This window comes from Schistocerca cancellata, chromosome 2 (assembly GCF_023864275.1).
Source record: "Schistocerca cancellata isolate TAMUIC-IGC-003103 chromosome 2, iqSchCanc2.1, whole genome shotgun sequence".
Taxonomy (NCBI): domain Eukaryota; kingdom Metazoa; phylum Arthropoda; class Insecta; order Orthoptera; family Acrididae; genus Schistocerca; species Schistocerca cancellata.
The window spans coordinates 442,194,441-442,218,003 of NC_064627.1; the positions used below are offsets into that span (position 1 = coordinate 442,194,441).

Below are 23,563 nucleotides of genomic sequence, written 5' to 3' on the forward strand. Positions count from 1 at the left end.
TTATGGATCACAACCAACACTTTGTGTCTTGTGAAGTGCATGCCACAATATGTCGCTACAGCCATCAGGTCAAAAGATATTGTTACCGCTACTAGGTTAGTAAGTATGTCTAATTCAACTGCTCACAAGTGCAGATTTCTGCTGTATATTGGAATTTCTAAATCAAGTCATGTTAAGTTTATCTGTAGTTCAGTGGGATAACTACATTTAGAGAGTCATACTCATTGACATGCTGTCATTCCATTTTCCACCCAGTATGCTGACAAAGAAAAACCCAAACTTGTTCGATTTCAATTTTTCTCAATTAAATTATAAAACATATATGGAACTGATTTCTGTGAGTATTTGAAAAAGTGATATTCAAGCATGTAATCTTTACGAGCTTGTGTCAAAATAACCATCAAAGATCCCTTATAAATACATACTTCAGACAGATCATGAAAACATAACTATATGTTCAGATAAATTACATATAAACAAATATAACTTTTTATTATGTCTTTTTTTACATTTCTGTGTACAAAATTTGGAAAATACAAGCTCTGCTTCAAGTAATAGATACTTATAATATCTTTAATAACAGCAAACACTTTCATATTTTTGTTACGTAAAACTGTTGTACTGGAGATTGTTGAACAGTTGATTTTAGTGTGTAAGCAAATTATTTTTTAATAATTTCTTTAAAACAGCCTACTCCTTACCAATAAAAATTCAGAGCTACAGAAAAAAATAGTAAAATTTAGGGCAATGTTTGTTTCTGTTTTGTAAACAGCATCAGAATGAAGTGAACATAAGCAGTAAACCCACATTTCACCATGTTATTTTCTTGACTTAGGGCTGGGGCAGGGAAGGGTGGATGATTTAACATACCAAGTAGTTCACATGTTGACCATATATACTGAGAAAATTATACCATAAATATGGTAGTGAAATTCCAAATATAACTCCAGTAACTAAGTAGCAAATAGGTTGACACAACCATATGTGTTAGCTTCTCTGGTGAGGTTGCTCATATTTACACATGACACAATACATGTCTCCTCCAAGTCGAGCGGCCAACCACCGGTTTTTGATTACGGCAAGTTTGAGGCATTCACAAGTGAATTTTGCTTCCAGGTTGGTGTGTACAGAACGTCCCATTCCTTCAATGACAATAAGATCCACTCCATTATCTACTAATGCTTTGGACAGCTGCTGGTTGAGGCGACTGTAAAAGAAGAAAAACAGGTTAATTGATGATTAACTAATGTGAGGTTTTTGAAACGAGTACACATTAAAATTTGTTTTCAAATCTTTAATTATCCTTGCAGCTGCACATAGTTGATTCAGTGTAAAGTACACACATTTGACGAGAACAGGGCCCAATTAACAAATATATAAATGGAATTATTATGTGAAAGACAAGATAAATTAACTATAGCAACATTTGTTTGTTTCACTCACAAATACCAAGAAGTATTGCCTACCAATGGGGATTACATTAACAGAAAAAGTGGCATACTAAAAGAAAACATAAAATGGCCAATAATTACCAATAGGCGCTTAATGTTGGTATTAATATTAGTTTACAACCATCTATGCAAAACTGTCCTTTATTTTTTTGGCATTTCTTCCTCATGTTAGTTTATCTATTGTGACACCTGTTTCTGATTTCTTGAAGCAAGGTCTGGTTGCTACTGGTTGAGATGAATTAAACTGGTAGCTCTTCCTATATGTATCTAAAGCCTTTTATCTGATCTGCTTCCTGGGAAATTACATAAATATTGTATCTGTAGAGTTGCCTACAATTGTTGCTCACTTTCTCTTTCAGGATTACACAAAGCCTGTTCTAATCTCAGTTTACATGTCATCTCTTATTCCAGTAGGATGATATCTAAGGGCAAACTTTGGAATTCTATTACCCATTCAAAAAATGTGGTGTTCCCAATTTCTCATTTTGGAAAATTCTGTCATTTGATAAACATTTATTTAATTACTGCCTTATCTCTTCATTGTGTCTTTTGTCTTTTAGGAAGTATCCTTTCATTGATTGGGGGAATTTCATTCCAGGTGATTGTAGTTTAGTTTTGATAATTTGTTTTATTCATCCACATCTCGTTTCCATACATCAATGTTAACACACTGATAGACCTAAAATTTGAGTCTCTTTTCTTGTTTACCCTTCAATCAAAAGTGCAACACCAAAAGTAGTAGTAGAATTTTGTTATTTGGGCAGCCAAATAACTGATGATGAGCAACGTAGTAAAAATGTACAACCAGGGTGGCTATACCAAGGAAAATATTTCTGCAAAAGAGGAATCTGTTAAATGTTGGATGTAGAATTAAGTGTTAGAAATACTTTTATGAAGGTATTTATTTGCAGTGTAGCCATGTACTGAACTGAAACATGGATGATAAGCAGTTCAGACAACAATAAAATAGCAGTTTTTGGAATGTGATGTTACATAAAAATGCTGAAGATTGGATGGGTAAGTAATAAATTGGTCATAAACCAAATTGGGTAAAAAGGAAAGGACACATTCTGAGGTGTCAAGGAATTGTCACTGGTATTGGAGGAAAGTATGTATGTAATAACTGGGAGACAATGAAATGAATACAATAAGCAATTTCAAATAGATGTAGTTTGTAGTAGTTATATGCAGATGAAGAAGCTTGCACAGGATATATTAGCATGGAGATCTGCAACAAACCTGCCTTCTAACAGAAGAGAGACACCTCTCATAAAATAAGTATTTGTATAATTCACATAAATCTGTAAATGTGTCAAGAAATGTGTAAATAAAAGTACAACTTTTACTTCTCGTACCTAACTTAGTGGTCAATGTTGCTGTTCCTCCAGTACAGTAACTGAATATGCATCCTGAAATGTGGCACTTATTATAATAAGGTCCATACATTCTGTCATCACTGACTAAGGCAAGGCAAATATTCTTAGACGACATGGCCCATTGCTAATATGTTCACCAACACATGAATTCACCAACTTCATGTACCTAAAACATTAATTTTTCAGGATCGTATTCCAACATGTGTGTTCGGCCAACCTGATATGTCAGGGACACTACTTAATATCTTTAATGAACCGTGCTATGAATTATGGCAAATTTGAGCATTAGCTAACCTCACAGAAGAGTCCTGGCTGGCTATTCCAAAAATGGTAATTCATATAGAATAGGGACCACTAAGATTACAGGTATCCTGTGCACTTCAGTATTAACTACTGCTTCCATACACCAACTATTTATCGCACATGTCAGACACTAAACTTGTCTGATGAATGATCACTCACTCAGTGTTCCTTTAATAAACACAAGTGAACTGAGGACTCAAATGGAAGCATCGAATCAAACAAGACTTAGAGAGCATACCCAAATTATCATCATGTACGAAAACTGTTGCTGCTATGCATGGTCACTTCAGTAAAAATGAAGACAGTGTTTTAGTAATGTCATAGTAGTTGGAAACTTAATGTGTATCACAATAAGAAGCATAGAATAAATTTTGCGATATTCTGATATATCCCCTCTGTGATGAACTGCAGTAAAGTCCCTCATTTAGATTTTTCAGGGGGACTTAAGAAAAAGTGTGATATTGTGAGAAAATGTAAAGGTTTGGAAATTATTTTTTAAACATATGTATAAGTTATATATTATGAACTAATTGTTAGTTGATATTTTTTGACAAAAAAATTAGAATTATAGATTTTTTTATTTCTTCTGGTGAATTTTTTTTTTTTTTTTTGGTCTGTTTCCCAGGTCCATACATAGATTCAAGATTTTAGATGTCTACATCAAAAATTTAGCTTTACAACCTGAACATATAAAAGGGGCAGTCAAACGAGGATGAGACAAATAGAAAAAAGTACACAAACTGTTTATTATTTGCAAGGTAACTGCCATACCTTAACACATTTATCCCACTGTGAGACAAGATGGCCAATGTTTTAATAGTAAAATGTTTGCAATTGCCTATGGAGCCACGATTGTGGCAAAGTGTGCACCTCTTTGTCTGAAGAAACTTGAAGGACCCGAATGTCTTTCTTCAGGACTCCAAAAATGTGGAAATCACATGGGGAGAGTTCAGGACTGTGTGCACAATGTGTAAGGACTTTCCAGTGAAAGTTCTACAGTGTAACTGGAACAACCTTGGCAGTATGCTGTGAAACAGTTACTAAAGTGAAGCACGTTGAGTTGGGCAGCATATTCAGCAACTGGCTGGTCAGTTTAGAGTGATCAGATTTTGTACGTGAAAAAATGAGATATTTGTGAAAAACTGGAATAACAAAAGGGACAAAATGGGACACTAGACAGAAAATATTCTGCATATATGACTGCATCGCTTTACTAAAATAAATAACTGAAGTTTATACATGCAAAAAGGCATATACCTTAAAAAGATAAGATAATTCAATGTTTTTTTCAAGAACTGATTATAATTCAAAATACTGAGAAATTGAAAGAATGATTTCTTAACCAATGAACACTGAGGTAGACATCAATAATCTGTAAAATGTTTGGCTACTGCATCAGGAACACTGCCAGTAACTTTGTACTTATCAGAAGTTCTAGTATCTTTCAAAAGCTTTGAATTGGTTAATAGCATGTTATAGAACTCCTTGCAGGTAAGGTCTTGATAATGAGTCTTAACTATTAGAATTGATTCAATAGTTTCACTGGTAAAACAGTATTTCTCATCAATCCAAAGGGAATTCAGAATTGAAAACATCCTTTCCACTACAGAGTTGCGCCTGGTACAGCAAGATCAAAACTCACAAGTGTGTGTACATTTATATATGACGTAGCTGTACTTTTAAGTGTATGGAATACATCACACCATCTCTCATCCGTTTCCAAATTTGCTTTTTCTCATTCATCAAATTTCTTGGATCCAATGTTTACACGCATCCTATACCATCACACAATACATCTTCTTCTATTGGAAATGTTGCACCTGACTCTACTCTCTTAAGAATTTTCAGGCAATTTAAAAGTTCAGCCCAGTTAACAGAATTTTTCAATGTTGCCCAATGAAATGATTTCAGAGGTTGAAATGGAGAAGTCCACTTTTCTAAATAAGTCACAAAAGTGCCATAAAATAAATTAGTAATCATCTTGTATTTCGACTGAGTGAAGCTACCTTACTTTTGCAAGTTAATTAAAACTGAAGAAATAACCGAAGTTTGAAATTAACTAAATTTCCTGTTACTGATTTTTTTTCTTTAAGCAGCTCTAACCCTTCACTAGATTATGTAGTTGAAATCATCGTTCTTTCCTACATTTGGATTTAATTTCAAAACATTTTCAATTGCCTTTGTGTGAAACAAAGCCAAAGAAGTGACTGTGGGTTCTCAAAAAAACTGTTTCAGCAATGTAGGGCACCTATCCTGGGACACAAAATAAGATTTCAAAGGTCCATACATATCAATAATGCCTGTAATTCTTGGCAACAATGATAACCATCTAGTTTTAATACTACCTAGAACCTGCTTGTATTCAGTATCAACGAATTCACAGAATGATTTCAGTTCCTCCACACACACAGTGTAAACGTGAAAATATTGAAATATTTTATGCACTATTGTTTCTGTGTCAATGGGAAGAATGTCTGCACTTGTTTGACCTCCACTATGTACCGAAAGAGCTACACAACCGATGCCTTGAATATTCATCTTGAGAACAATGTTCAGTTTGGAATAAACATTGTTTGTTCCTGCTCTCTTGTAACCACCAAAGTTGGTGCTACAGCTATCTGCACAAAATCTGACAATTTTGTCAACAATAATTTGCTTTCTTAAAATATCTAGAATCTAACTATCTAATAATTCTACCGTTTCTCCACCAGTGTTCTGAAGACAGATTACTTTGCACTGAACACCTCTGGTAGGTATAAAATATCTAGCTAGAATCAGAACTAGCTTCAAGCTTTTGTGATTTGAAACATCAACCATCACAGACACACAGTTTTGACGTAACTTCATGCATTGCATATAGTGATAAAACATTCACTAAAATTGACTCACATTTTGTCCTTGAACATGTGAATTTCTTCCCAAATAGATCTCTGATGAGAAGAGTCATGCAAGCCATTGAACAGAATGAATGACTGTGTGATTTCAGTTTGGAACACATACAGCCCTTCTCCCACAGCAATGCATTTATTTCCTCCATTTGTAGTTTCTTCGTACTTACAAAGGAAGTTATGTTGCTAGAAGTTCTCACAGAAACTTCCAACAGAAGCCACTTTTTCTTTATGTACTGCATTATATCGGCATGTCCTCTATGTTCAATGGAAGAAAAACTGAATGACACAATGTACATTCTACCTCCATACACATGGTTTCTTCAAGAAAGGGAACTCTTCTTTCACAGTTTTTGAGAAAGAACACTTTCTTTTCTCCATATTAATGGGCGTCAGTTAGTTTCACACATAGCAAACAACAGACAGTGGAGTGCAATAAAGCAAGGTTACCTAACCCAGTGTTGAAACTGCAGTCTATCTCTCATTGTTGTCTGTACCAATCCAAAGACAACCTGTTGGTTGCATCTACCACAAATTTATATCGTCTAACTGTGAATAGCTAACTTGTAATTATTAATACAATTGAACATTGATATCCCCATAACATTAATGAAAACTTTTTGCAGCTGACTGTCATTTCTGCAGTAGCAAATAATCTATGCGAATCACGAAGCTCATGCATAAGTCACTGGCACTGAGCATGATAACAGAAATCTTCTGTTCACAACTCTCCTCATCCTGTGACCAAAATAATGCTTCTTTATTCCATTTTTGCATTCAAGACAAAGCACTCAAGACAATACTAAAAAACTATGTTTATGACATTAAAAACAGAAAGAAAGTTAAGCTTATTGCTAATTATGAAAAAACTGGATATTTGGCATCTCGAATATTTTGCGGGGGAAAAGAGGACAGCCCCATTAAAAACGGGACATCTGATCACCTCTTAGCCACAGTTTGCCAGTGGCCATTCCTGCAGACAGAGAGCTCATTGGCTTTCATGTCCACGTAGAAAGCAGCACAGTGGTTGCTGCTTAATTTGTAGTTCATGTAGGTGTTGTCACAGGTAGTCCTGCCTTTCATTGGATAGAAGATACGTGTGACTGGACTAGAGTAGGTGGTGATGGGAGGATGTATGGGATAGGTCTTGAATCTAGTTCTATTGCATGAATATGAGCTAAGAGGCAAGGGCTTGGAACTGGGGTGGAGCAGGGATGGACAAGGTTATTGTGTAGGTTCATAAGGTGTCGGAATACTACTGTGGGAGGGTTGAGAACGATAGTGGATAGGATAATCCTAATTTCAAAACTTGATGAGAGTTAGTCGAAACCCTGACAGAAAAAACGATTCAGCTGCTCCAGTCCTGGGTGGTACTGTGTCACGAGGCAGAGCGCTCTTTTGTGGCCAGACAGTGGGTACGTGGAGAAAAGGCTAAGGAGGTCTGCTTCTATACAAGATTGAGAAGGTAATTTCTCTCTGTGAAGGCACAGTGAAATCCTTTGTTTATTTGGAGAGGAGCTACTGTCACTACAAATGTGGTGAGTGTCTAAGCTGTATGGAAGAGACTTCTTGGTATGGAATGGATGACAGCTGTTGAAGTAGAGTTTTAGTGGTGGTTGGTAGGGTTGATGTGGAAGGAGGTACTCATGTATCCATCCTTGAGGTTGAGATCAACATGAAGAAAGGTGGCTTGTTGAGTTAGGAGCACCAGGTGAAGTGAATGGCGGAGAAGGTGTTGAGGCTCTGGAGGAATGTGGATAGGGTGTCCTCACCCTCAGTCCAGATCATGAGGATGTCATCAATGACTCAGGACCAGTGAGAGGTTTGAGATTTTGGGTGATTAGGAAGGATTCCTTTATGTGGCCCACAATAGACTGGAGTAGGATACTCCTATATGGGTGCCCATTGCTGTACCATGGATTTGTTTGTAGGTGATGCCTTCAAGCGAGAAGTAATTGGGGGTAAGGATACAGTTGGTCATTGTGATCAGGAAGAAGGTTGTAGGTTTTGACTCAGTTGTGCAGTGGGAAAGAAGGTGTTCAGCAGCTGAAAGGCAATGGGCACTGGGGATGTTAGTGCAGAGGGAGGTGGTGTCAATGGAGAATATCAGGGTATTGTGTGATAAAGGAACAGGAACTCTGGAAGGTCAGTGGGACAAATTGTTGGTGTGTTTTATATAGGATGGTAGGTTTTGTATAATTGTATAACAGCCTGAAGATATTGGTAATGGGAGGAAGGATTCTCACAGCCGGGGAAGGGGGGGGGGGAGATTTGAGGAGGGATTTCTGGAATGGGGTCAATACGACAGGGTTTGTAGGTAGACAAATCTGACAGCTGGTAGTTCAAGGTCAGAATTAATTTTCACATGGTGGATTGCAGTTCTTTCTGTGGCTGTATGGTCAGTTTCCATGTTGAGCGTTTTGGGGAATGATTGTGAGGCAAGGTTTTATGTTAAGAAATTATAAAATCAGGGGTGATTTGGGGAAAATCATGTTTGAATGGAGGAGTGATCTGAGTAAGGCAAGGTTCAGTACTGGTTTTGGGTTGAGTCCCCACATTGGAAACACTTTTTGCCACTAACCCTATCAATCAGACTCAAACCAAAACCAATACAGAACCCTGTCTGACACAGTTCACTCCCCCATACAATTATGATCCATGTTCATTGTCCACAGATCACCCCCTGTTAACATTTCACAATTTTTTAACCTCAAACCTTACTCACCATAATTCCCCAAATCATTCAACAAGGAAACAAACCTTAGAAGGGTTGCCACAAGTTTCCCTAAGTGAAATTCCCTGACATTTCCATGATTTACAAATAAGTTTCAGCATTTTTCCCTGACAAATTTTGAAATCTCAAGGGTAAATTAAAACGTAAGTTAACAACCTGTCTTTGCAGTATTGTTTCTTGTACCATAGCTGCAAATGAGGAAATATCTAAAAAATACTTGCAAGCAGATGACATTTTCTGATGTGTGCAAAAATCTTAAGCACTGGCATAACATCTTTTGTAATGAACTGGAGAGAACAAGCCAAATATATGTGTGTTTCATTAAGACCACTGAAATTATTTTATTTCAGTAAAATTAAACACATTTGGTGACAAAAATATGTATCTCCTTGGAGTCGCAAGACGGATTTAAAATACCTTCACTGATTTTAGAAACAACCTCAGAAAAAAGTAGGCCTCTTGAGAGAAGTATATAAGGCAGGGAACAACTGTTTGAACCAACATTATAGGTGACCACCAATAAAATGTTGGTTCTGCTGTGTGTTTTATTGATGGTTATTATCTGCTGCATTATGTCTATTATTTTGCAGGTATTGTGTGACTTTTCTTTCAAGAAATATACGAGTACGTAGCGTACAAACCGCCAGCGACTGCCACAATTTTCTTCTTCTTATTGTCCATACTTTCTAACATATTAACTACTTCTGAACTGCCTAAATGTAGTAGAACAAATTAAATGTCTCTAAAATGCCACATTGTACAATGTGCTTGTGGTGAGACAGTAATAATTCCTGAACTCAATCACCCATGGTCTCTGACCCGTTGAGGAGCACTGCAGTCCTGGGTCCATGGATAAACCATGAAAATCTGCTACATTATGACAGTGAGACTAGATCCAATGAGCAGGGCCTCCACATTAGTGGGAACCAAATGGCTTCAGATCAGCAGGCTCAATCCCTTACAATACCCACAGAAATGGCCTTTGGATTTAGCCTGTCTTGGAAATCCAGTTGTGTGGCCAATTATTCGCGAGCTGCAGAGAGGGTGTTGATGAAATGTCACCGTGGTGATCGATCCATGCAACATGTAACTTGTTCAAATACTCTGAGAATCAATAATAATGAAGACAGATAGCGATTCACTGTAAAGACGATTGCTGAGTTGCAGACGGGCAAGTACAAAAAACAATCTCACACACAACTAAATTTTCAGCCACAGCTTTTGTCAGAAAATGAGAGCACATACACATTCACACAATCACTCAGACACAAGTTACACATAAATTACTGCCATATCTGGTTGCTGCATCTGCAGTCTCTGAGAATCAGATCCAAACTACCACTCCTCATGCCTCCCTGCTAGGCAACTGGCAAGAAATGGTGGCAGCACTGACTGCAAGCTGAGGGGAGTGGTAGGAAGGGCAGAAGCAGTAGGAATGAGGAAGGTGGGAAGTGGTGCACGAACTCGGCTGCACCCAGCCAGCGACGATGCATGACACCTCAGTAAACAACCCATTTCATCTACTGAGACAAAAATTGAGATTTTTTCAGTGCTTTTTTGCCCAATTTTCCTGATTTGTTTGAAATTCTCTGATTTACAGAACCTGTGGCAATCCTCCTTACGTACACAGAAAGAATCACAATCCACCAGTTAAAAATTGATCCTGAACTTATAACTGTACATGCTGACAAAAGCTCCACCACAGTGGTTTTGAACCACTGGGATTAGCTGGGGGGAGGGAATCCATCAGGCTTAAGATTCATCTGCCTACAAACTCCGCCAAGGTGACCCCATTCCAGAACTCCAGCAGGATCTCCAGTCACTCCTCAAATCCTTAGCCACATCCCAGTAGCTCTCCCCTGAGTATCTCTTTCCTCATCCCTACCACTCTCTGCATTCCTACCTTCTACATGTTTCCTAAAGTCTATAAACCTAACCATGCAGATTGCTCCATTGTGGCCAGTTACTATGCTCCCACTGAGAGAATCTCTGCTCTTGTGGACCAACAACTTCAGCCTATCATACATAACCTATCCACCTATATAAAAGGCACCACCAGTTTCCCCCAATGACTGTCCATAGTTCCTGTTCCTTTGCCACACCATGCCCTGCTATTCTCTATTGATGCCACTTCCCTCTACACTGGCCTCGCTGCTATTGAACACCACCATTCCCAATGCCCAACTGAGTCCAAACCTACAACCTTATTCCTGGTCACAATGACCAGCAATATCCTTACCCGCAATTAGTTCTTGTTTGAAGGCATTGCCTGCAAACAAATCCATGACACAGCAATGGGCACCCACATAGCAGCATCCTATACCAACCTATCACGGGCCACCTATAGGAATCCTTCCTAACCATGAAAAATCCCACACCTCTCACTGGTTTTGGTTCACCGATGACATCTTCATGATCTAGACCAAGGGCGAGGACACCCTATCCACATTCCTCCACAACCTTAACACCTTCTCCCGCACTTGCTTCACCTGGTCCTCCTCAACCCAACTAGCCACCTTCCTCAAGGTCGACCTCCACTTCAACAGTAACCACCATACCATACCAAGAAGTCCTTTTCATACAGCATATCCACCTGTGGTTGTCACATCTGTAGTAATGAGCAGTCCCATTCCCGATACACCAAGGGTCTCACTGAGACCTTCATAGACAAAAATTACCCTCCCAACCTTTTACAGAAACAGATCTCACACACGTCTCTCCAGTCACATTCCATCACCCACTTACCACTGTCTGGCCACAAACAAGCATTCTCTTCATGACTCAGCACAATCCAGGAATGGAGCAACTGAACCACAATCTCCACCAGGGTTTTAACAACCTCTCATCATGCCCTGAAAGCTCCCAAGTCCTTGCCAAATGGCTCACATCCATCCAAGTCCCATACATCCTCTCATTACCACGTACTCCAGTCTGGTCACAGGTATCTCCTATCCCATCAAAGGCTGGGATACCTGTAGAAGTGGCCACATTATCTGCCAACTGAGCTGCTGCAACCACTGTACAGCTTTCTGTGTGGGCATCACAACTAACAAGCTGTCTGTCCTCACGAATGGCTAAGCCAAACTGTGGCCAAGAGACAGCTGGACCACCCAGTTGTTGAATATGTTGCCTGACACAATGTGCTCCCTTTCAATGACTGTTTCACAACTGACTGCTTGTTAATAACACCAGCTTTCTTGAACTGCCCAGCTGTGAACTCTCCCTGCAATACATCCTATGTTCCCATAACTTCCCAAGCCTCAACCCACCTATCTATCCTTGTCCCTACTTCTGCTCCAGCACCACACAGCTTATCACCATCATTATCATTATTAATCTTTGCTCACAGCTCTACTGTATTCCAATGAGTAGTCTGACATGATTGTACATCTGCACAGGGAGATTAATATGGCATCAGGTGCATATATTATACAGGGTGTTCACACATCGGATCAAAAATGTATAATTCCAATTTGTTTGTCTCGGATGGGGATATCCAATGATACCACACTCTATTCCCCGCCCCATACCATGTATAGGTGATGGGGGGCAACTTTGAAATCTTCAATGTGAAACCATAGCAAAATCTATACACATTTTATCTGAAGCATCATTTTGCCACAGATGGCGGTGTAATCAGAGGAATAGAAATGGGTACACAATCATAATTATGACATGCTCCTTGAATATCCAATGGCAAGTGGGATCCCACCTCCACACTTTATGACAGGCCAGTATTTCAGAACTTCTAACTGGAAACACCATTCACAACATTGTCTCCCTCCAACGTATTGCGCCACTGTGGCTGTGGCTCGAGGCGAACACTACTTTTCTAATTATAGTACGTGTTCAAATGTAGTACCACCAACTACAAAAGGTGTATCAGAAAGCGCCAACAGGCCATGAAGACTTGGTCGACCACATCAGAAATGCCTGGATGATATTCCTGTAGATATGCTTCTGTCCTATATAGGGTCATTTGAAAAGTACATCAGTGTTTTGTAGTTGGCGGTACATGTTCGAACTTTTACATTTTATAACATTTCATCACACACACACACACACACACACACACACACACACACACACACACACACACACCAGATGGTGTTCCAGTACATATATAAAAATATCTGAGTATTCGAATGCAACATTGTGTCAAAATTTCAAACCAATCCACAAAAAATTTCCGAGAGTCAAGATTTAGAAAAAACTAACATTTACATTTTTGGAAGATGAATGCCAACAGCCATTAAGTAATATACGAAATGCGTATTTGAACCATCAGCTGTTTTTACTTTAAACCCAAATTCTACCGATTTTGATCTAGAACCATCTTCACAGATGAAGGGTTAAAATAGTTTAAGCCACCATATTGCATTAGTCATGCATATGCATATGCATAAAATGCATAAGCATTTTATACTAAAACACACACACACACACACACACACACACACACACACACACACACACACACTCTTTGCTGTGGCTCAGACTACTTAAATGGAAAAGAAAGAAAAAGAAAACAGATGTTCCTAATATGTGTGGGAATTGAATATACATCCTATTCTCCTTCTCTCCCATGTCTCTGTCCATCTCCCCCTTCCCCTTTCTTTGTCCATCTCTCTCTCTCTCTCTCTCTCTCTCTCTCTCTGGCCATCTTCTCCTCCCCCTTATCACCATGATAGACAGAGTGAACTGAATGAAGTTGTGGAACAAATGAAGCAAGAGAAGGTAAAACTTCATGATTCATACCAACAACAAGTAGAAACATTAGTCCATGAGAAGGTCCAGGAATTCCAGTCACAGCTGGATGATACTGAGGTGGCTTTGGAGCAAAGAGTGAAAAGACTTGCCGAAATGACATTACAGCAAATCAAACTTCTCACAGAAAAATGTCAGATGGAAGTAACACTCATGGAGAAGAAACAACTAGATGAAATGAACTGTATAACATACAACTAGCACAGGCAAATCAGCAACTTGCAAAGTTACAGGCACAGATTCAGTTGCAAACTTATCATCGAAATGGTGCCCCTCTCTCTCTCTCTCTCCGCCATCCCTCTCTCTCTGTCCATCACCTCTCACCAACCTTTCTCTGTCCATCTTCTCCTTCTTCATGCAATGTCGTGTCAAAATTTCAAAGCAATCAGTCATGAACTTATGGGGATATACAATTTTGAACAAACAAGCATTTACATTTTTATTTATATACATAAGTGTTTCAGTGTGTCACACTAATGCTTCTGACTTGTGGGATAAGTACAAGGAACCATTTGTTTGACCCAGGTTACGAAGGGCTGAAGATTTTGAAGTGCACAGTACAGTGAAATACAATGCACATTCATGATTTTCTCATGCAAGGCCTGCCCCCACACAATACATGAGCAAGTTGCTCAGGAACTCCAAAGATACAAAGACAATGGGGTTATCTAACTAATTTGTGCATGCCTGTGGACATCACTCTTGGTCATTCTCAAGAAGCTTTCAGGTGGTTTATGCCCGTGTGCTTATTTTAATGGAACAGTGAACCCAGAAACTGCTGTGAACTCTTTTCCACTTCCATGTCTGGAAGAATCGATGGATATACATGGGCAGAGCAAATACTTTTCAAAGCTGTATTTATGTAAGGAATATTTACTGTTACCAATGAATAAGCAGTCCAAGCAATATGAATACTTTGTGATAAACACTCGCTTAAGTTCCAGTTTCAAAGACTACCATTTGGAAGTGCTTCAGCTCCCACAATTTTTCAATGGTTCCTGAAACAGTTAATAGCAAAAGCTCTTCTTGTACAAACTATTTGGATAATATTGTAGTCATGGGTTGTATGTCTGCTGAACAATTAGCAAATTTAAACTATTTGTTTCAAGTTCTTTCTGCGACAGGCCTAAAGTGCAGCAAAGAAAAGCGATCCTCCTTCCAGAAAGGCCTAAACTACTTAGGTCACATTATTAATGCCCAGGGTATTCAACATACTACATCACACTTGGCTGAAATTTGAGATTTGCCAGCACATCATAACATTAAGGAGCTCCAATCAGACATGCAGAAGCTCACCTACTACATCAAATGTATTCCTAGCACTGTACAAATTGCTGCTCTGCTCAATCGGCTGTGCTGGAAAAATGTTCCTTTCATGTGGTCTAAAGAATGCCAAAACACATTTCAGCAATTAAAGGAGGCACTGGTAAGTTGTCAATGACTGCCTCATTTCGACCCAGCTAAGGCTGTCATGTTAGCTGTAGATGCATCTCGTTGTGGGATAAGACTGGTGCTCTCCCATAAAATTGGTTTTTTCTGATAGACCTACTACATTTGCCTTCAAAATCTCTCAATAAAGTGCTGTGTAGCTACAGTCAGTTTGAAAAAGAGGCAGTTACCATTATCTATGGTGTTACGAAGTTTTACCAATATTTGTATGGTTGGAAGTTCTATTTATTGACAGCCTTGTCCAGTCCTGCCAGGCCTGTCCCTCCTCAGACAACACAAAAATTGCAACAAAGGACTCTGATATTGTCTAATGAGTTGATGTACAAGCCCACTGCCCAACATTCAAGTGCTGACTTCTTGTGTCGATTATCAATCAGCACTATCACAGCATTTGATTCTCGTGAGGAATTTTTTTGAATTAATTCTCAGGTTTTGAATGTCTTCACAATTTTCCTCTTGATTTTTGGCATGTTGCCACAGTAACTTCTTACAACACAGCTCTTCAGGTTGTTTTGCAATACAAGCACTATGGATGGCCCCACAGTTCAAAAGAAATTCCCCACCCAGTGGAGCATCACTACTTTTCACATCATCACATACTATCTATGTGATCAGGATATGGAGAATGATAGTGCATGTGTTATGATCCTGACTTATTACAGTGGGAAGCTTCATTGCATCAAGGACACTGGGGCATAGTTCACACAAAGCAACTCCCAGACATCATTGTACTTGGCAGGGAGTGGATAATCAGACTGAGTAAATGATATCTCATTTCAAAGTTTGTGCAGAAACATCAGTCAGCTCCACCACAATGCTTTTCTGAGTGGCCGCATCAATCCGGCTCATGGCAATGTATTTGCATCAGTTTTGTGGGTCCGTTCTGGAATATGTGATGGTTATTAGTGGTAGACACTTACAGTAAGTTTCCTCTTGTCCCCATGACATCCACCACTGTGGCAAGTACGGTATCAGCTTTGTCATCTGCTTTTTTGTCTTTAAGATCTTACACATGTCATTGTCTTAGGCAATGGACTACAGTTCATGTCAGCTGATTTCCAACAGTTTTGTCCCACCAATGGCCTACGCTATGTGACAACTGCACCTGTTCACCCTCAGTCTAACGGTGAAGCTTTATGGTTCACTTGAATGTTCAAAAGTCACATGGAGAAACTCTGTTCCTGCGAACACATGGGTGCAAACTTTAAAAATTTTTCTCCTTTGGCTTCTTGCTATGTGACAGGACATAGCCAGCAGAATTGTTACGCAGTCGTAGACACTGCTCCATGTTGCATCTTTTGCATCCGCCATGGACACGATTAGTTCTGACAGGCCTGGCAAAGTGTCAGCCACATGATAAAGTGCTGTACAAAGTTTTCGGAAAGGAACAGCATTAGGAGCGCAGAGACATTACCAAAGCCACTGGACATTTTCCTTACGTCATCCAATGTTCCGCTGGGCAGCAGCACCACCACCAATACCCACTGCAGCGCACTTCTAAGTATGTCAGTGACTCTGCTGCAGAATGTTTGTCCACAGGCCCAGTGTGTCACTGGTTTCTACACCAGCTGTCACTTCAGTCTCTCTGTCAGTCACAGCCAGCACAATCCATTGTGGTGCCCATGGAGGTCGACACTCCTCCACTGTCACCACCGCTGATGTCACCGATGTTGCCGCCCATTACCCATGGCCTGAACCAGTGTCTGTCAACACAACCACAGTTGCCCACACCATGGGGACTGAGGGGGTGGGGAGGGGCGGAGCCCCCAATAATTTAAGAAAATTACTAGTTATATTATGCTTTGTAAAATCACAAAATTATGTTAGAATTTTTTATTTTCTTTGTTTGATGACAGTTACCTTTAAAATACATCCAGTAAAGAGTTAAAACAAATAATTATTACGGTAGTAAGCAGGTTAACTGAAAATGAGTGGTGTGAATCATGATAGCGTTACAGTACTATGGGCACACTTAGAATTCGTCCCGGTGCGTTAGCCTTTGGGTAAAGTCTGGCGCCAGCGAGCAGTGCTGTGGCCACGGCAACATCAAAAGGACCGGAGCAGAAGCACCTGGAACCCTTTACCTCATGTCGCCTTGACACTTCGAGACATTACGATGATGCGGCTATATACAGCCCACCCTGCTGTCGCAGTCATTCAGTGTGGATAGTTTCGATCAGTGCATGCTGCAGACGTGTTTAGTGTTACGACTTTAGTGTCTAGTGGACTACTTTATATGACTATATTTCACTCATTTATTTTAGTCTCTTAGTATATTGTGAATTAAGTTTGCAATGGATAAATTTGTTACCAAAAAGGTACGCTTGGAAGTTGATGATACTGCAAGTCAACCTCCAACAATTAATGTGTCATCAATTGCTTCGTCGTCTTCAGATGAGAACCGTTCACAGATGAAACCTAGACAATCTGATAAGGGAAGATCCTTTCAGAAGTCTTGGTTGATCAAATATACATGGCTAGAATATGAAGCACCTACGGAAAAAGTGTTTTGCAAAACCTGCAAAGAGGCAGATACTAAAAAAATCTATTACAATTTCTTCTTCTTCAAAAAAAAGATGAGGCATTTACTTCCATAGGGTTTTATAACTGTAAAAAGGCTTTGGAAAAATTCTGTCTTCATAAAAATACGTTTACACAAAGAAGGTGTTCTGAAACTAAATTCTATCACTAACCGAAGTGTGGCCTCCCAATTGAATGAACAGTTAGATAGTGGTATAAAGAAATGCCGTTTAGCTCTTGAGACAATTTTTACTACCGTGCAATTTCTATGCTGACAAGGACTAGCAATTAGAGGGCACAAAGGAGTAAACTCAAATTTTTTTCAATTGATGGAACTCCGAAAGAATGACATACCTGAGTTTAAAGATCGGTTAGTGCATTCGGGTATAAGTAGACATCCCACAATATTCAAAACAATATTATTGATCTACTATGAAAGTCTTTGTTGAGAAAGGTATTGGTTTCCCAATAAGACTGAACATTTTTCTATTATGGTTGATGAAACAAGAGATTCTTCCATTCACAAACAAGTGTCATTTTGTATTTGTACTGTTGACGATTCCTTAATCATCAACAAAGAATTTATCGGCTTATAAGAGACTCCCACCACTGAATCACAAACTCTGTTTAGTATTTTATAAGACATTTTTGCTCCTCTTGATTTGTCAATGGATAACTTAACAGGGCAGTGCTATGATGGTGCCTCGAATATGAGAGGTAAGTATGATGGTGCCTCAAACATGAGAGGTAAGTTCAAAGGTCTAAAAAAGTTACTTTTGGATATACAACCAACATCATGTTATGTGCACTGCACTGCTCACAGTTTGGACTTGGAATTTGTAGACAGTCTCTGCCATTTTACGTCTATGAGGAATATTATGGCTTTAGCCAAGGACTTAATAAACACCATAAGCGAATCCAACAAAAGATGGAGCTTTCCAAGTAGTTCCAATCACGACAGCAACAGCAGGACGTTCACTTAGCACCCTTACATGTCTGAAGTCATATCTCTCATCAACTTGGGACAGGAGCAATTGAACGACTTGGCTGTTCTTCATGCCCACCGAGATGTTTTGGGTGAATTGGATATTCGACCAGTCATCAACGACTTTGTATTCAGTAATCCAGTCAGATGCCTGACATTTGCATCTTTCTAAAGACACTCTAGTGCTAATAATGGCATCTAGAGCAATATTAAATATCTTTATATAATAGAGAATTAAATACATACATAATGTTAAATTTTCAGCTACTAGTTTAGTACTGTATTGCTGTATTACTATAGTACTGTATTAGTTATTTTCAAATACGTAAACATTTTTAGGGTGTAAGACCCAATTAAAATCCACTATTTACATACTTTTTGACTGAAAGTATTAGGCATACTGTATTAACTTTATTAGCTGTATTAAAGCATTAACTTTGAGATATTGTTTTCTTTAATGAACCCTGAGCCTTATTCAAAGTAAGCTTAAATTAGCTATTTCACTTATTAATCAAAGTGCTATTACTGTGCGACAGCAATATTATAGATTTTATTCTTTTAATGATAGTTTAGGATTTATTTGAATATAATTTCAGTCTTTTCAGAGCTATATATTCATGGCTCTGTAATAGTCTATAAGGATGATTGTTACTGTAAATTAAATTAGCTTTTTGCGAAAATACTGTGAGTGTTTGTTTTGTTTCTTTTTTCAAAGCCAAAAAATGGGTCAGGCTTGTTGAGTTTCTCGGAGTGTTGAGTTATTGAGAGTCCAGTTTTCGGGGTTCTAATGTTGAACATATGACTCTAAAATGCTTAAAAAAACTTTAAAACTCACTATTTTTCATTTAAAATTTAGAAAATGTCCCTGGGCAAGACCCCCAGTATGCCTCCACCCCCCTCCACACCCCCCCAAATATTTTTTATAAGTCGGTGCCCCTGGACACAACAGCCTCGGAAGGTCACCACACCACCCCAGAAGATCACTTTGCTGCTCAACCAATCACAGCATATGCATCTCTGGATGTGGGTATGCACCTTATGGCTGGTTTTTTGACTGCTGTTACTGGTAACTCACTATGTGCACACTGGGGTGCATGCAGAGAGCTGCCATCACTTACACTCCCTGTCTCCCCATCTGTGTCCACATTCAGTCCTCCTCCCTGCCATCACCATGTGCTTCTGCCATACATGATAACAATGTGGAGGTTTGGAAGTGAGGAATGTTGTGTTGTCTGAAGAGCAGACTGCCCAAGCACAGTTGGCATCTCATGATGAAACTACAGAAGGGTATAGTCTCTGCATGATGCACCAATGAATAAGCAACACTGGCATACAAGGTCTCCTAGAGCTTTGCTACACTGCTGCAGTCAGTGGTCTACTTACAACTGAGCAGAGGAATGCTTGGCCCAGTTGCCAGTCAATAATCAATATGACAGGATCATCTTAGATAGGCTACCATTCTATTAAATGTCAAATGCAAAACACTAATTTGAACATTATGTCAGTTAGTCTTCAAATAAAGAGTCTTGTAAATTTGTCTGTATCATATCATACTTTAATATTCACAGACAGTTGTAAATACGAGGTGTACAACTTTGCTTCTGCCGTTTGCCGATAGGTAGCGACAATGGTAAGTAGCAATTGAAAGAAACGGATCGCAGACATCCGGCAGTTAGCTTGGACCTCGATCGACATAACCTCATTAAAACATTAGTCGATTTGTGTCTGCATTATAAAGTTGTTCTTGATTGAAAATGTCAGTTTATGAGCGTAATTCTCGTCTTTTGCGCTAGGTGTTACCGTTTTGTTTCACTATGAAGAAAACAGTGGCTGAGTCTCATCAAATGCTCTCAAGTACGTATGGTAAGGACGCTATTAGTGAAAGAATGTGTCGTGAGTGGTTTCAATGCTTCAAGAATGGTGAATTTAACATCGTGGACTGACACAGGAGTGGAAGAGGGAATGTTTTCAAAGCTGCAGAATTGTAGACATTGCTGAGTGTAGGCTAACGTCAAACTCAAGAATAATTGGCATGATTAGTGAGAGTGACACAGCAAATTTAAAAACCTCTCAAGGCTATGGGCACAATTGAGAAAGAAGGAATTTGGGTCTCGTGTGAGCTGAAACCAAGAGATGTTGAACAGTGTTAGTGTGTTTGTAAACAGTTACTTCAGAGGCAAAAATGGAAGGGATTTCTGCATTGCATTGTGACCGGGGACGAAAAATGGGTTCATTATGATAACCCCAAATGCAAAAAATCACGGAGATATCCCGGCCATGCTTCCACGTCGACGGCCAAACCAAATATTCACGGCTCCAAGACATGCTCTGCATTTGGGGACATTGCTTCCTCTGACTGTCACCTGTTTAGATCGATGGCACATGGCCTGGCTGACCAATACTTCCGATCTCATGAAGAAGTCACAAATTGGATTGATTCGTGGATCGCTTCAAAAAATGAAAAATTTTTTTGACGCGGGATTTGTACACAGCCTGAAAGATGGAAGAAAGTAGTGGCCAGCGTTGGAAAATACTTTGAATGATACATGTGTAACCAATTTGTTTCATTAAAGCCTCAAATGTTGGGGGAATAAATGGTGGAAGCAGAGTTGTACACCTTGTACTTAGAGCATTCCTGTGCCGATGGATTATGCAAACCTAAGTAAATCTTCATATCTCCTCCCGGAGCAAACCAAAGAGCCCACAGTTGTGCTGCCGAGTGTATTTTCATTCAGCACAACAGTTTCACAATATCCAACTCGAAAATGTAAAATTGATGAGAAGCGTATTCCAGTTTGAGACAAAAGAAGTCACTTCTGCTGTAAAGAGGATGGATAACCGTCCAGTCACTTTACTGTCCTCTATTCATGACCCAAGAGAAACAACAGTGGTGAAGAGGAAAAATAAGGATAGTAATAGTACAGAGATTTGCTGTCCTGAAGTTGAGGCAAGATATAACAAAATAATTGGTGGAGTCTATAAATTTGACCAACTATGAGAAAGATATATTCTTGGTAGATACTCTGTAAAAGGATGGCAAAGAATATTTTATTTCCATTACATTGTCATGTTAAAAAGTTTTATAGTATGGCTCACATGTAGAATCCATCCAGTAAGGCAACTGATTGCTGACTTCTTATCCCAGAAAGGATGAGACCAGAAACCTATTTTTCAGGAATAAAAAGGATAAAGGACCTGAAGAGGTTCATCTTGTGGCTGTGGGAAAACATTAACCTATTTTAGGAGATACCTAAAAGAGGTCCTGTCATTGTAGTACCAAAGCAGCAGAAAAGTGCACTTGTCATTTGTATATTCAAATACCACTTTGCACAGATCCATGTTTTAGAAACTTTCATGGCAAATAATTGTAACAATAACTATAACAAAATGAGTAAATTTTTCAAGTAAATGTGAAATATGTTCAAAATGTTGTTTTTAATCATTTAACTCCAAAGAACAGTGGAAAGAGTACTTCCCTCTTTACTTTAAGGACTGCCTTTAAATTTTGTATGTTTAACATATGTGTCTTTATTAACTATTACCTACTTTCCATTTAGTAAAATAACAACTCAATAATTCTGTCCGAAAAAGGTTAGGAGTAATATGACAACAATTTTCATACTCTTTTTTTTTTTGCAAAGGCATCACATGTGTGATAATTCTAAGGTATTTGAAATATTATTTTAAAGTGGCACAGGCATTGCTCGTTTACCGCTGCCAACTTTTCTTTTGTTTGGACTAATTCTGAAGTTTTAGCCCTACTCATCATTTTGATCATAACACAATTATGAGAGACGCTACACACAGTATAGTTATTTTTAAGTTGGCCACGTAGGACAAAGCACTAACAGTACAGGTTGTTCCATCTTATCCGGACTTCTACAGATTCCAAACTAGGGAGACCAGAGATCGAAAAAGTTTTCTGGGGAATGTTTGCGAACAGTACATGAAAGTCAACAGTTTGCAAGCATCATTATATCACAGTTATGTGTAATTTTTTTCTTAAAGAGAGAATCCAGTTGAGGTTGCAATAAAGATGCATTTAATAGTTCTTCATCTGCGAATTTGGTTAATGAAAAACTAATAAATCCATCTTTAATGTAACCACAAGTGAATTCTCTCGAAAACGTTACAACAGTTGCTGTAGCAGTGTCAGAACGTTTAAGAATGGAGTGGAATGACTTAAGTTTCTCTTTTTTTAACTCCATTGCTGTTTTACTAAATGTAAATGGTGGGAAACTTACAATCACAATAAGGCAAAAGTGGGTGGGAATTAAAATGCTGAATACAGATAATCTGAAGGGAGTGATAAAAAATGCTGTCAACAGTGGGAATGTGAAAGCATGGTTATACTCTATGTGCAGGAGCCAGATAAAAAACTAAGATGAATTTTAAGAAGAACTTTCAGCAGGGGTGGAAGAAAGGAAGTTATGAACTAAGCCACAGAAATACAACTACTGTCATCTGTGCTTGATACTTCATTAACCAAAGGCATTCTTAGTCCATTTACTGATATACAATGTTTTTCAGGTACAGCTGATCACTCTTCCCCAATGTCTGTATTAGGTTGGTGCATAAGTTCATAGCGTTTTTGATTTGCATGTTGGTATTAAAGTTACTATGGGTTTATTTATTGACTATCACATATTATTTGTATTTCAGTGTTACTATCTGAGTTTTACATATTGTCATTTAGAGATAATGAGTGGAGCTGTGGACCCTATAAAATGGAGTGCTAAGTGGAGCATATTCTTCTGTTTGAGTTTAATAGAGGGCTGACAGCAGTGAAGGCATCCAGAAACATTTGTCATGTATGTGGGTAATCCCACTGGACAGAACACATCAAGAAAATGCTTTTCTCATTTTAAGGAGGATTGTTTTGACATTAGTGACCTTCTGCAAACGGGAAGACCTTCGGGGTTTTAGGAAGATTGTTTAAACACAATGCTCCATGTCAGTGTACTTGAGAACTGGCAAATGTGATCAACTGTAATCGTTCAACCTTTGTGCGACATCTGCATGCAATAGGGAAGGTTAAAAAATCAGGTGTATGGGTACTACAAGCTCTAAGGCAAGAACACAAAATTCAG

At 38.8% G+C, this 23,563-nt stretch overlaps 1 protein-coding gene across 1 annotated transcript in view; it reads right to left on the reverse strand.

Moving 5' to 3' along the window:
* Positions 1-486: 486 nt before the first annotated feature.
* The window catches only part of LOC126161917 (4'-phosphopantetheine phosphatase), a 177,767-nt gene continuing 154,690 nt past the window's right edge, over positions 487-23,563 (reverse strand). Inside the window, 1 exon segment of the mRNA XM_049918086.1 lies at positions 487-1,207. Within this exon segment, the coding sequence (XP_049774043.1) occupies positions 988-1,207 (220 nt within the window). The 3' untranslated portion in view covers positions 487-987.